The sequence below is a fragment of the Schistocerca piceifrons genome, chromosome 3, assembly GCF_021461385.2.
Source record: "Schistocerca piceifrons isolate TAMUIC-IGC-003096 chromosome 3, iqSchPice1.1, whole genome shotgun sequence".
Taxonomy (NCBI): domain Eukaryota; kingdom Metazoa; phylum Arthropoda; class Insecta; order Orthoptera; family Acrididae; genus Schistocerca; species Schistocerca piceifrons.
In genome coordinates, this window is record NC_060140.1 from 948,195,630 (window position 1) to 948,207,683 (window position 12,054).

Genomic DNA, 12,054 nt, shown 5'->3' on the forward strand with positions numbered 1-12,054 from the left:
TGTTTAATCGCGTGTCCAGGGAAGGATCAAAGTGTTAATACGGTAGCTCAATCTATTGCTGGCAGGTAAATGCATGTCTCTTCCTCAGAACTGAACATACAAAAATTCCCGTTTTGTGCAGCGCACGTCACGGGTGCAGCCATCGTGATGGCGACCATGCTGATGCAGTTCAGCACCGTTGCCAACGTGGGCATGGTGAACCTGCAGAGCATCGAGGTGCACCCCACTTGTCTCCGCCAGATCGCCACGAGTGTCGAGTGGGCAGTTGCCGGGGTTGCCATGTCTTCCCTGCCCTACCTGGCTTTGATGGTACGTGAAATGTAAGGCGTTGCACGCCAGTAGCTGGAGAAAAGCATTATTGCTCGATTACAAGGTTGTTCATCCAAATTCCGTCAAAGACGCTGCAGGATAGGGGTTTTGGACCATACAGAGGTATGTTAAAATTCTGAGAGCACATGATCGAAGAAGCGCCAAGTACAACATTAGTTCCTCCGATGCACACTATCTGAACTATCGGGACACCCGTCTGTAAAGCGAAATTGACCACTAGATGTCACGAGAAGCAGACGCGCCATTATAAAACGAGGCGAGGAGTATTGTGTTGTAGAGAAACAGTAACAGCTGAATTTGACTTTCAGAAGAGTTCAGTGCTTCGATCGTGGACTGTCATTGGCTATTACCTGAGTGGCGTATCATCAGGGACATTTCAACTCCTCTAAAGCTGCCTATGTTGACTGTTGGTGATGTGATTGTGAAGTGGAAACGCGAAGGAACGATCACAGTTAAACCAAAATCAGACAGATCAGACATCATATACTGATGGACAGGGACCATCGAGCATTATGGAGTGTGGTCGAAAGAAATCGGTGGACGTACTGACTTGGGAGTTAAAAAGTGATTTCAGCAATTCAACTAGCACATTGACGGTACATATGGAGTCAAAATAATGGAATACAGTTATCGACCAGGTGTTCGTAATCCATCCATTTATGTAATCAGTTCTAAGCGACACTTGACGTGGTGTAAAGAATGTCGCCACTGGACACTGGATGACTGGAGACGCGTAATTTGGAGTGATGAATCACGCTATACCCTGTGACTATCCGATGGGAGGGTTGGGGTTTGGCAAATGCCTCGAGAACATTATCTGCCGTCAGTGTCTAATGCCAACACTGAAGTATGGAGGAGGTGGTGCTACCACATGGGGGGGGGGGGTTCTGTGGTTATGGTGTGGTCCCCCTACTGCGTTTAAGGAAACGGTAAAGGCAAAAGGATATGAACACACTTTACACCATTATATACGGTGTACAGTAGCGCAACAGCTCAGAAACAATGACTGGATCAACATGACAATTCACCTTGTCATAAGCCAATGTCTGTGAAGCAATGGTTTGTAGACAGATTCATTCCTGAAATGGACTGGCCTGCCCAAAGTCCAGAGCTGAATTCAACAGAACACTTTTGGAATCTGATAGTACTTCGACTTCGCTCCAGATCTTCTCTGGTTTCGGCTATTGAGGAAGGATGGGTTGCCATTCCTCCACATACGTTCAAACTACTCATTGAAAGTGTCCTCATTGGAAAGGGTGAAGGGAGGACACATCCATTATTAACTTCCACTTATAGGTGATGGAACACTTTTGGTAAGATAGTGTAAATCTCGTGAAAAAAAAGAACATTGCGGTAAAATCAGATATACTGTATTCAAGTTCATACCGAGATGTATCGGCAGTAATTCTGCCGGAGCTAATAAAGTGAATACCTTATTCGAACACTGTTTTCCCCAAAAACTTACCAAGGTTAGAGCAAAGTCTATAAAGAAGCCACAGATTACTCAAGGAATAGAGGTATCTTGTGAAACAAAAAGAAAACTGTATCTGTCAATCCGAAACAGTTCCGATGTTGATGCTATAAATCATTCCAAGAAATACTGCAAAATATTAAAGACTGTAATATGGACATCAAAGCAAATATGTTACAAGGAAAAGATAGTCATATTAGATAACAAAATAAAGACAATATGGGATATAGTGAAGGAGGAGACCGATAGAACCAGACATGAAGAGGGACAAATAGCATTAAGAGTAAACGATACATTGATGACAGATGTGTATAGTGTCGCAGAACATTTTAACAAACATTTCACATCTGTTACTGAAAAGATGGGGTTGTCAGGTTCTGTAGATGCTGCTGTGGAATACCTCAGACGAGACATTTCAAGTAACTTCCATAATATGAATTTGACCTTCACTACCACAGCAGAAATAATATCCATCATAAAATCTTTAAAATCAAAAATATCTAGTGGGTATGTTGAAATATCAGCAAAGCTAATTAAAGAATATGATTCTGAGTTAAGTAACATATTAAGCTATCTGTGTAACTAGTCGTTTATCAGTGGAATAATTCCTGAATGGTTAAAATATGCTGAAGTTAAGCCACTGTTTAAGAAAGGAGATAAAGAAATAGCATCAAATTTCCGTCGAATTTCACTTTTGCCAGAATTCTCAAAAATTTTAGAAAAAGTAATGTACAATCGGCTTTATAACCAACTTATCTCAAATAACATACTGTCAAAGTCACAGTTCGAATTTCTAAAGGGTTCTGATACTGAGAAGGCTATCTACACTTACAGTGAAAATGTGCTTAATTCATTAGATAAAAAATTGCAGGCAACTGGTATATTTTGTGATTTGTCAAAGGCATTTCCTTTTAAGTAAATTATAATATTACAGTGTAACAGGAAATGCTGCAAAATGGTTCAAATCTTATATCTCTGGCAGGAAACAAAGCGTGTTATTAGGAAAGAGACATGTATCAACCTATCAGGCATCATCCAACTGGGAACTAATTATATGTGGGGTCCCACAAGGTTCCATATTAGGGCCCTTACTTTTTCTTGTGTATATCAACAAACTTTCATCAGTAACATTACCAGATGCCAAGTTCGTTTTGTTTGGCGATGATACAAACATTGCAATAAATAGCAAATCAAGTGTAGTCTTAGAAAGATCGGCTAATAAAATATTTGTGGACGTTAATCACTGGTTCCTAGCCAATTCTTTGACGCTAAACTTTGAAAAAACTCACTACACGCAGTTCAGAACTCGTAAAGGGTGTCCCACGAGTATATGCCTAACATATGATGACAAGCAGATGGAAGAAATGGACAGTGTTAAATTCTTGGGATTACAGCTTGATAATAAATTCAACTGGGAAAAGCACACCACAGCACTGCTGAAGCGTCTTAACAAATCTCTATTTGCAATGCGAATTGTGTCAGACATAGGTGATATAAAAATGAAAAAGCTGGCATACTATGCTTACTTTCATTCCATAATGTCATATGGGATTATTTTTGGGGGTAATTCATCAAGCCAAGCTAAAGTTTTCCAGGCACAAAAACGTGCAGTACGAATTATATGTGGTGTGAACTCAAGAACATCCTGCAGAAGCCTGTTTAGGGATACTAACTACTGCTTCCCAATATATTTATCACTTTTTCAAAGCAACAGGTCAATTCATAGAATCAATACTAGAAATAAAGGATTTAAAGTCACTTAGTCTTGTACAAAAAGGTGTGCATTATTCAGGAACACACATTTTCAATAACTTGCCAGTAGCCTTCAAAAGCTTAACAACCAATGAAATTCAATTTAAGAGAAGCCTAAAGGATTTTTTGGTGGCTAACTCCTACTACTCCATTGATGAATTTCTCAGCAGAACCAACTGATTTGTGTGCATGTATATATTGTATATAAGTACAATATAACTTGTGCACAATTTCAGTGCAGTAATGTGTTCATTGTAAATAAGTGTGTGTGTGTGTGTGTGTGTGTGTGTGTGTGTGTGTGTGTGTGTGTAAGTACAATTTAACTTCTGCACCATTTCAGTGCAGTAATGTGTTCATTGTAAATAAGTATTATAGTAGTTGTATTACACATTTATTACCTTATAAATAAATAAATAAACTTTTTTATATTACATTCAGTGTATTAGTATTTGTAAAATGATTCTTTCATATATTGCTCATTAAAAAATGACGATCATTCCACTTGGGGCCTGTGGAATGGTACATTAGTTTATTTGTCTGAGTTGTTAATATTTGTGATGTATTGTTGTTTTTCCGACATGTTCTACATCCGGGAGAACCTCCTCACTGTGGATCAATTGGAATGAAAGTAAATCTAATCTAATCGAATGTGGGGGATAGTGCAGGGGTGCAATCACTTTTTTGCTCAGTTAATAGGTTTTGTAATTACAGTCTGGTGCGGGCTTTCTGTTGGATGGTTAGCAAGGAGGCTTTAGACTCGTAATAATTCACGTGCAAACATATCTGTGATTGGCGTCTTTCATTCTCACTACTTACAAATATATTTCCCTTGCACAGGACGACAAGCGACTTCCCTTCGCCATCCTCGCAGCCCTGAACTTGGTGGTGGCGTTTTCCGTGTCGTTCCTGCCAGAATCTGCGCTGCAGCGATTGCCGGAGACGTTAAGGGACGGTGCCATCTTTGGCAGAGGACAGCGCTACTGGAGCTGGAAACCCAAACCGACACCAGAGTACGCCAAGGGATAAAGGATTTCCAGAAGTTCCTTTTAGTTTAGAAGGAACGATAATGCGATGCTGGCAACCTTCGACTTCTGTTTACTGACGGTGCACATGACTTGATCGGCCTGCTATGAACGAATAACAGTGCACTTCGAGCCCTATTTCTAATCTGTAAACAGTAACACGAAAATTAAGCCTGACCTGGATTAGATTATAATTTATGGCTGTTATATTCAGCAAATGATACATGCCAAAATAAACTGACATGGAAACCGCACCTACTGCGCTACCCAAAAAAGAAAAAAACCCTCATAATGGACTAAAACTACATATTGCACTCCTAACAAAGCCTTAGTCTGACGAGTAATCCTCTTACGCTAACGTCGCCTGCATTCATACCAGTTTCCCCTCGCATTTTTAACTTTAACACTAACTCCAAAAATACTCTAATGCTATGCAACCCGCCTCGCCCTCTGTACCCGTCCACTACACCCCCCCCCCCTGCGCCCCCCCCCCCGCCTGTTACACTTACATGCTCTCCACATCCTATTCTAATAAAACTTAATCACCTCCCATAACGTGCTCAGGAAATCTCGCCCAGAGATCTACCCATCCTTCCAGCTTTTAACAGAATCCTCTTCAAATGGTCCAAATGGCTCTGAGCACTATGGGACTTAACTTCTGAGGTCATCAGTCCCCTAGAACTTAGAACTAGTTAAACCTAACTACCCTAAGGACATCACACACATCCATGCCCGAGGCAGGATTCGAATCTGTGACCGTAGCGGTCGCGCGGTTCCAGACTGTAGCGCCTAGAACCGCTCGACCACACAGAATCCTCTTCTTGCTCTCGATGTCAGCGCTGGAGTTCGTAGCTCCTCGCCACTTCTATGGGCCCTCTTCCCCACCTCTTCACTCCCGCATTGTTTCGGGAACAGTCTTCCCCTCACCTACTGTTTCTGTACCTGTAGTGAAATGAAGTCTTCCGTTCAAAACATTTTTTTTAAATTAAAAAAAAACAATATTTTATTTGCAATTTGAAATGTAAAATAGCTTGTTTTAATAATTTAAAAAAGACACACATGTTTCGTATTTTTAAATTTTTGTAAACTGTTTATATGTTTTATGACTGCTGTTCCTGAAGAACAGGGATGTAACGCATAGAGTCCTGACGGACGATGGCCGCAAATAATAATAAAAAGGACAAAAAATTGTCCAATACTGTAATAAAATTCCGCGATTATTGATGTGATGTGCATGTCATTACCATTGTTTGCTCATTGTCAGCGTATATCAGCGCTTTTTACTTCCTTTATTTTGAAACAGGCTGAACCGTGATTTATTTTCAAAGAATATTCTTAAAAACTTATTTTATTTACTAGCGATTCATAAAGAACATTAACATATTTAATCACACTATGTAAGCATGGAAGTAACTGACAGGGTGTAACTGAAGAAATCATAACCAAATTCCTTTTAACAAATGGGAATTTTATTCACTTTAATAGTGCCTAAAAGCATTTTTTTTAAATAAACAGATTTAAAATTATAATCAGAAAGCACCCTCTAAATATCAAAGTTACAATTTAGTCAGAGGCAGAAAGAAGCAAGTTTTGAGTATATGAGCTCACGGTCACAGAACCTTGCCACTCCCTTTTGTCACGTCCATAGTTACGACCGCTCACAACAGCCTCTGTTTACACTGGTGTAAATCTGCAACATACCAGATAACTTTAAACCAAGAGTTTTAACAATTTACACAAGCACACAAACTATGCACCCCCCGTAGGAGGGATGGAAATGGTACAGAACACTAACAATTCAAATATTAACCTTGCCACGTGAAAGTGCAACTTGATTTTAACTTCTAAGAAAAGTCTTACGGTGAAAGGGTGGCAACTTTATGTACTAAAATGATCATTTAAATAAAAGCCCATGAAATGCAATCTTATATAAAATTCTACAAGGTTGGCCAAACAATAGTTAAGATGCTCTCCAGTACACAGATACCGCCTCTCAAGATCATAGGCAATAATATCGAAGTTTCCAAAGATCAAAACATATTTCAGGTAGTAGGCCGTTACACTCCAAGCGATAAATTCGTTAACATACCATAACCGACAAACATGACAGAGGCAGCTAGTAACGTACGGTAGACTGATAGGGAGATTACCGAACAACCCGAACCGCAGGTTGCTCCAACCTACCCCTACTCCACAAGGGAAAATGGACCACCCAATTTATAAACAACCACCTTCCCGCGGGTGGGCAACCGGAGAAGAATGTTGGGACGACCCCAAAGCAAAACGGCTGGTGACCTCACACAGAAAACAAGTGTAATTTAACAAGTAAATGAAACAACATATCACCAATCACTTCTTAACTTCTGATAAACTGCCATTTCTCGAGAAGACCTGGCGCAGCACCCTCAAATCGCTCTCCCGAACCGTCCGCTGCCAGCCGCTTCAATGGATGCAGGAAAGCGCGGCGATCTCCCGTCTCACGGCGTCGCAGCTCGCACCAGTCAGAATGATGTCGTGGGTTGACTCCTGTTGCTCACGTGTCGACCGCAAAGTCACTACCCCTCGCTATACGCCGCGGCCCACTGGACCCACGTGGCGACCTCACATGCGCCGACGCTCAAGACGGACAAGTCATCTTGTGTCTCAGTGCGCGACCGACCAACCGGTCGATCCAACCGCCAATGACCATTGCCCGAGCAAACTCGAGCAGACTGACGGCCTAACGCGCAGACTCAGATGCAGGAACTAAGCCCCGACCGGGCGACCACTCGCTGAGCTCTCTTACTGCCTAACAAATGCGGACGAGAGACAGACTAGCAAGCTGGGGACGAGAGACTGACCCACTGGCGAGCTAATAGCGCCCCTTAAATGCACGTGAACAGGCAATCTTCCCCTTTCCCACCAGAGGGAGACACTAAAGCTGCGACTGTCACAGCGGCGCCACCGCCAGAAACGGAGGGCGACTGCTTCACACTAGGCGCTGCGGCGCGCTCTTCAAAATAGCAATTTTTACCACGGCTCACAGGTCTCCATTCCCTTCGTTATGTACAGTTGCATTCAACTGCAGCTCTTCTCTGTGGCATGCTGGTTTATACTTTCTTCTGAAGTTAAGACGACGCTACGAAACACTGGGATCAGTGAGCATGCCTCCATGCATGAATCAAGCTTTCATTGTCAGTGTTGTGCCAATGTGTTTCAGGCCTATCGATTCACTGATTGAGGGACTGAGAACCATAAGGGCCCAAAGCACGGGAACAAAGTTTTGAGAAAAACAGTTGTTTGCTGAAACGAAATTTTTAGACAAACCTCCAGTTTCACAGGTCTGAAGTGCATTTTAACCATGTCCTAACTTCCTAAGCTTCCTATGAAAGCATAACGTACCCACTATGTTATGGAATGTTAATTAATATTTAGGATTATATTTCTTATTAACGATAATTCACAAAATATCCATGTGTAGGCTAGTGACAATAGCGTCTTTTCACAGTTGTAAAGTTTGTAACTTATGTGAAACTGGAATCAGAACGTAAGAGATGCCAAACACATAATTTAGTCATACTAGAACACTTCATAGTACTCATTAGCATTATTTTCATTAAACAGTTTCTGTGGCTTAAGGTTCAGCTGAAACTACCGATACATTGCTACTACGTACATGACGTAGTCACTGAATTATGTTGTCAACCCCAGGAGACACTTGAACAACGCATAGCAACAAAATAATGCTTTGTTGTATGGGCTCACCTGGAAATGAATATCCGAGAAATCAGTGAGACAGCTTTTTGTGAATGTTCGTGTATACGGTGTAGGGCTGCTTTATTTATTTATTTATTTTTTTTTTTTTTTGAGTCATCAGTCTGACTGCTTTGATGCGACCCGCCACTAATTCCTCTCCCGTGCCAACCTCTTCACCCCAGAGTAGCACTTGCAACCTACATCCTCAATTATTTGCTGGACGTTTTCCAATCTCTGCCTTCCTCTACACTTTTTACCCTCTACAACTCTATCTGATACAATGGCAGTTATTTTCTTGATGTTCCACCATCCGGTCCCATCTTCTTGTCAGTGTTTTCCATATATTCCTTTCCTCGTATATATATTACCTTATCAGTCCACCTAATTTTCAACTTACTCATTTAGCACCACACCTCAAATACTTCATTTCTTTTCTGTTCCACGTTTCCCTTAGTCCATATTTCACTACCATACAACGCTGTGCTCGAAACGTACATTCTCAGAAATTTATTCCTCAAATTAAGGCCTATGTTTGATAGTCGTAGATTTCTGTTGGCCAAGAACGTCCTTTCTCCCAGTTTTACGTCCTCTTCGTTCCATCCATCATTGGTTTTTTTTTTTTTGCCTAGATAGCAGAATTCCTTACCTTCATCTACTTCGTGATGCCCAATTCTTATGTTAAGTTTATCGCTGTTCTGATTTCTGCTACTTCTCATTACTTTCGTCTTTCTTCGACTCTTGAACTTTTCGTTTACTTCCATCCTTGCTTCTTCGATGTATAAATTCAACAGAAAGAGCAATATAGGCCTACTACATTCCTGTCTTACACCCTTTTCTTCAAAGCACTTCTTTCTTGTCTCCTATTGTTCCCTCTTGGCTCTTGTACATATTGTATATTACGCGTCTTTCCCTATAGCTAAATCCTATTTTACTCGTTATTTCGAACATCTTGCACCATTTGACTCTGTCGACCGCTTTTTCCAGGTCGACAAATCCTGTGAACTTGTCTTGATTTCTCTTTAATCTTGCTTTCATTATCAACCACAACGTCAGGATTGTCTTTCTGGTGCCTTTACGTTTCCTAAAGCCATACTGATCGTCATCGAAAACATCATCAATTTTCTTCTTCATTTTTCTGCATATTCTTGTTAACAACTTGGATGCGTGAGTTGTTAAGCTGATTGTGGGATAATTCTAGCACTTGTCAGCTTTTGCAACCTTCGGTACGGTGTGGATGTTGTTTTTCCGCAAGTCAGATGGCACATCGCCAGATTCGTATTTTACACACCAACGTTAATAGTCTTTTTGTTGCCACTTACCTCAATGATTTTAGAAATTCTGGTGGAATGTTATATATCTCTTCTGCTTTATTTAATTTTAAGTATTCCAAAGCCCTTTAAATTCTGCTTCTAATATTGGAAGTCTGATGTCTTCTATAACGACTGCTATTTCTTTTTCTATCACGCCATCAAACAAGTTTTCCCCCTCATAGAGATCTTCGGTGTTCTCTTTCCACCTGTCAGCTCTCTTCTGCACATTTAACACCGGATTTTCCGTTGCACTCATAATGTTGCTATCCTTGCTTTTATTTTCCCGAAGGTTCTTTTCACTTTTCCATATGCTGAGCCATTCTTTCCGACAATCATTTCATTTTCGGTTTCTTCACATTTTTCTGCAGTCAGTTCACCTTATATTCCTTGCACTTCCTATTTATTTCATTCGTGAGTGGGTTGTATTTGCCGGCCGGTGTGGCCGAGCGGTTCTAGGCGCTTCAGTCTGGAACCGCGCGTCCACTATGGTCGCAGGTTCGAATCCTGCCTCTGGCATGAATGTGTATGATGTCATTGGGTTAGTTAGGTTTAAGTAGTTCTAAGTTGTAGGCGACTGATGACCTGAGATGTTAAGTCCCATAGTGCTCAGAGCCATTTGAACCATTTTTTGGCTTGTATTTCTGTGTTCCTGAATATCTCTGAGTATTTTTGTATGATCTTCTTTCATCAATCAACTGAAGTATTTCTTCTGCCATCCATGGTTTCTTCGGTGTCACCTAATTTGTACCTATGTGTTTCTTTCCAACTTCTGTGATTGCCCTTTTTAAAGTTGTCCATTGCTCTTCAACTAAACCCCCTACTGAGCTATCCCTTGTTTGATTAGCAGCACGTTCAGCTACACAGGAAATCGCTGAATATTCTCCTCTAAAATTTCCTGACGGTAGCTACCTTTAGCATAAATTTCAAAGCAATGCTGAATGCGACTTAGAGCATAACAGTGACAATTGCGAAACACACATAGAGAGCTTGACGTTACACTTCACAGACACGCACAATTGTGTCACCCCTTCATAGGACAATTATAGTTAGCAAAACATTCCATAGTTCGTAAAATGCTTATGGCATACGACTCCACAATGTAGTGTGTTGTGTAAGTTCTAGCATCCAGTGGCCAGTATTCCAGTAGCAAACTGCCTACTGGCTTCTGTCTCGGGTTCTTCGGCCGACGTTCATCTAACGATTTTTCTGACGTTTCGCCAGCACGAGTGGCTGGCATTGTCAAAGCTTCACCCTCCATTGCCGGTGGTGAACTGGAGCCGAGCTCGCGGCCGCAGACTATATGTACCTGGCGCGCCAACGTCCGAGGGCTGCTCCGCGGTCATTTCCGGTGCGGTTCTCCTCTTGCTACCTGCGACGGTCGTTCGCTGCAGTACGGGAAGCCAGGATCCGTTTACCTTAAGGCTTTCCTCTTTCTTGTTGAAGCTGTTCGCGTGTTTTTGTATTTCTACAGCTTCTCTGAGCAAGCGCGTGTGATAGTGCTTCTCTACAGCCAGAACGTCCGTGTCGGCGAATTTTATTACGTGGTCGGTGTCACTCAGTGCGTGCTCTGCCTCGGCCGATTTCTCCACCTGTCCCAACCTGCAATGTCGCTTATGCTCTTTGATCCTGGTGTCATTTGATAGTCCAGTCATTCCGACATAAACTTTTCCGCATGTGCATGGTATGCGGTATATTCCCGACATTGCAAGTAGGTCCCTTTTCTCCTTTGCCAATCTAAGACACTCTTTGATCGTCCTTGTCGGTGTGAAAATCGTCTTCACGCCATGTTTGCGCAATATACGACCGATTCTGTCCGTCACTCTGGGAATGTGTGGCAGAAAGGCCGTACTCGACATTTGTTTTTCTGATTCCTTACTTCGCCGAGTGTTTGGCTCTGTTACACTTCTAATACAATTTGTGGAGTACCCATTGTTCCTCAAACACTTTCCAGGCGTTGCAATTTTCGTCTGAGGTGCTGCGGCCCACGAGCGTATTAATCGTGCCTCTTTTCTGGCTCGGGTGGTGGTTTGGTAGTTTGTACAGATATCGGTCCTTGTGTGTCGGTTTTCTATACATGCTGTGTCTCAGCTTTTCGCCATCCCTTGTCACCAGCACATCTAGAAGTTTTCTTGTCCCTTTCTACTTCCATGGTAGATTTTATGTTGGCATGGAGGCTGTTCAAGTGTCTTAGGAAGTCACTGAGCTGTTCTTCACCATGGCTCCACACCACGAATGTCAATTGGAGAGGATACAGATGTTATGTACAGCTATATAGCTGAAGTACAGAATGGGATACTATTAGCATCGAAGGCGGAAAAAAAACTGTACCCCATAGTGAAGTACGGGATACAAATTGTACATATGTCGTCTTATTGCCTCTTCGCGTAGTTCAACTGTGGTACAGGTCGCAAATGCAACGTACGTCCATTTCCAC

The 12,054-nt window shown here is 41.8% G+C and overlaps 1 protein-coding gene across 1 annotated transcript in view; it reads left to right on the forward strand.

The window, feature by feature from the left end:
- Positions 1-4,579, forward strand: part of LOC124789255 (carcinine transporter-like) — a 36,842-nt gene extending 32,263 nt beyond the window's left edge. The window contains exons 5-6 of the mRNA XM_047256551.1: positions 122-309; positions 4,391-4,579. Of these exons, the coding sequence (XP_047112507.1) occupies positions 122-309; positions 4,391-4,579 (377 nt within the window). The remainder of the gene's footprint in view (positions 1-121; positions 310-4,390) is intronic.
- The last annotated feature ends 7,475 nt before the right edge of the window (positions 4,580-12,054 follow it).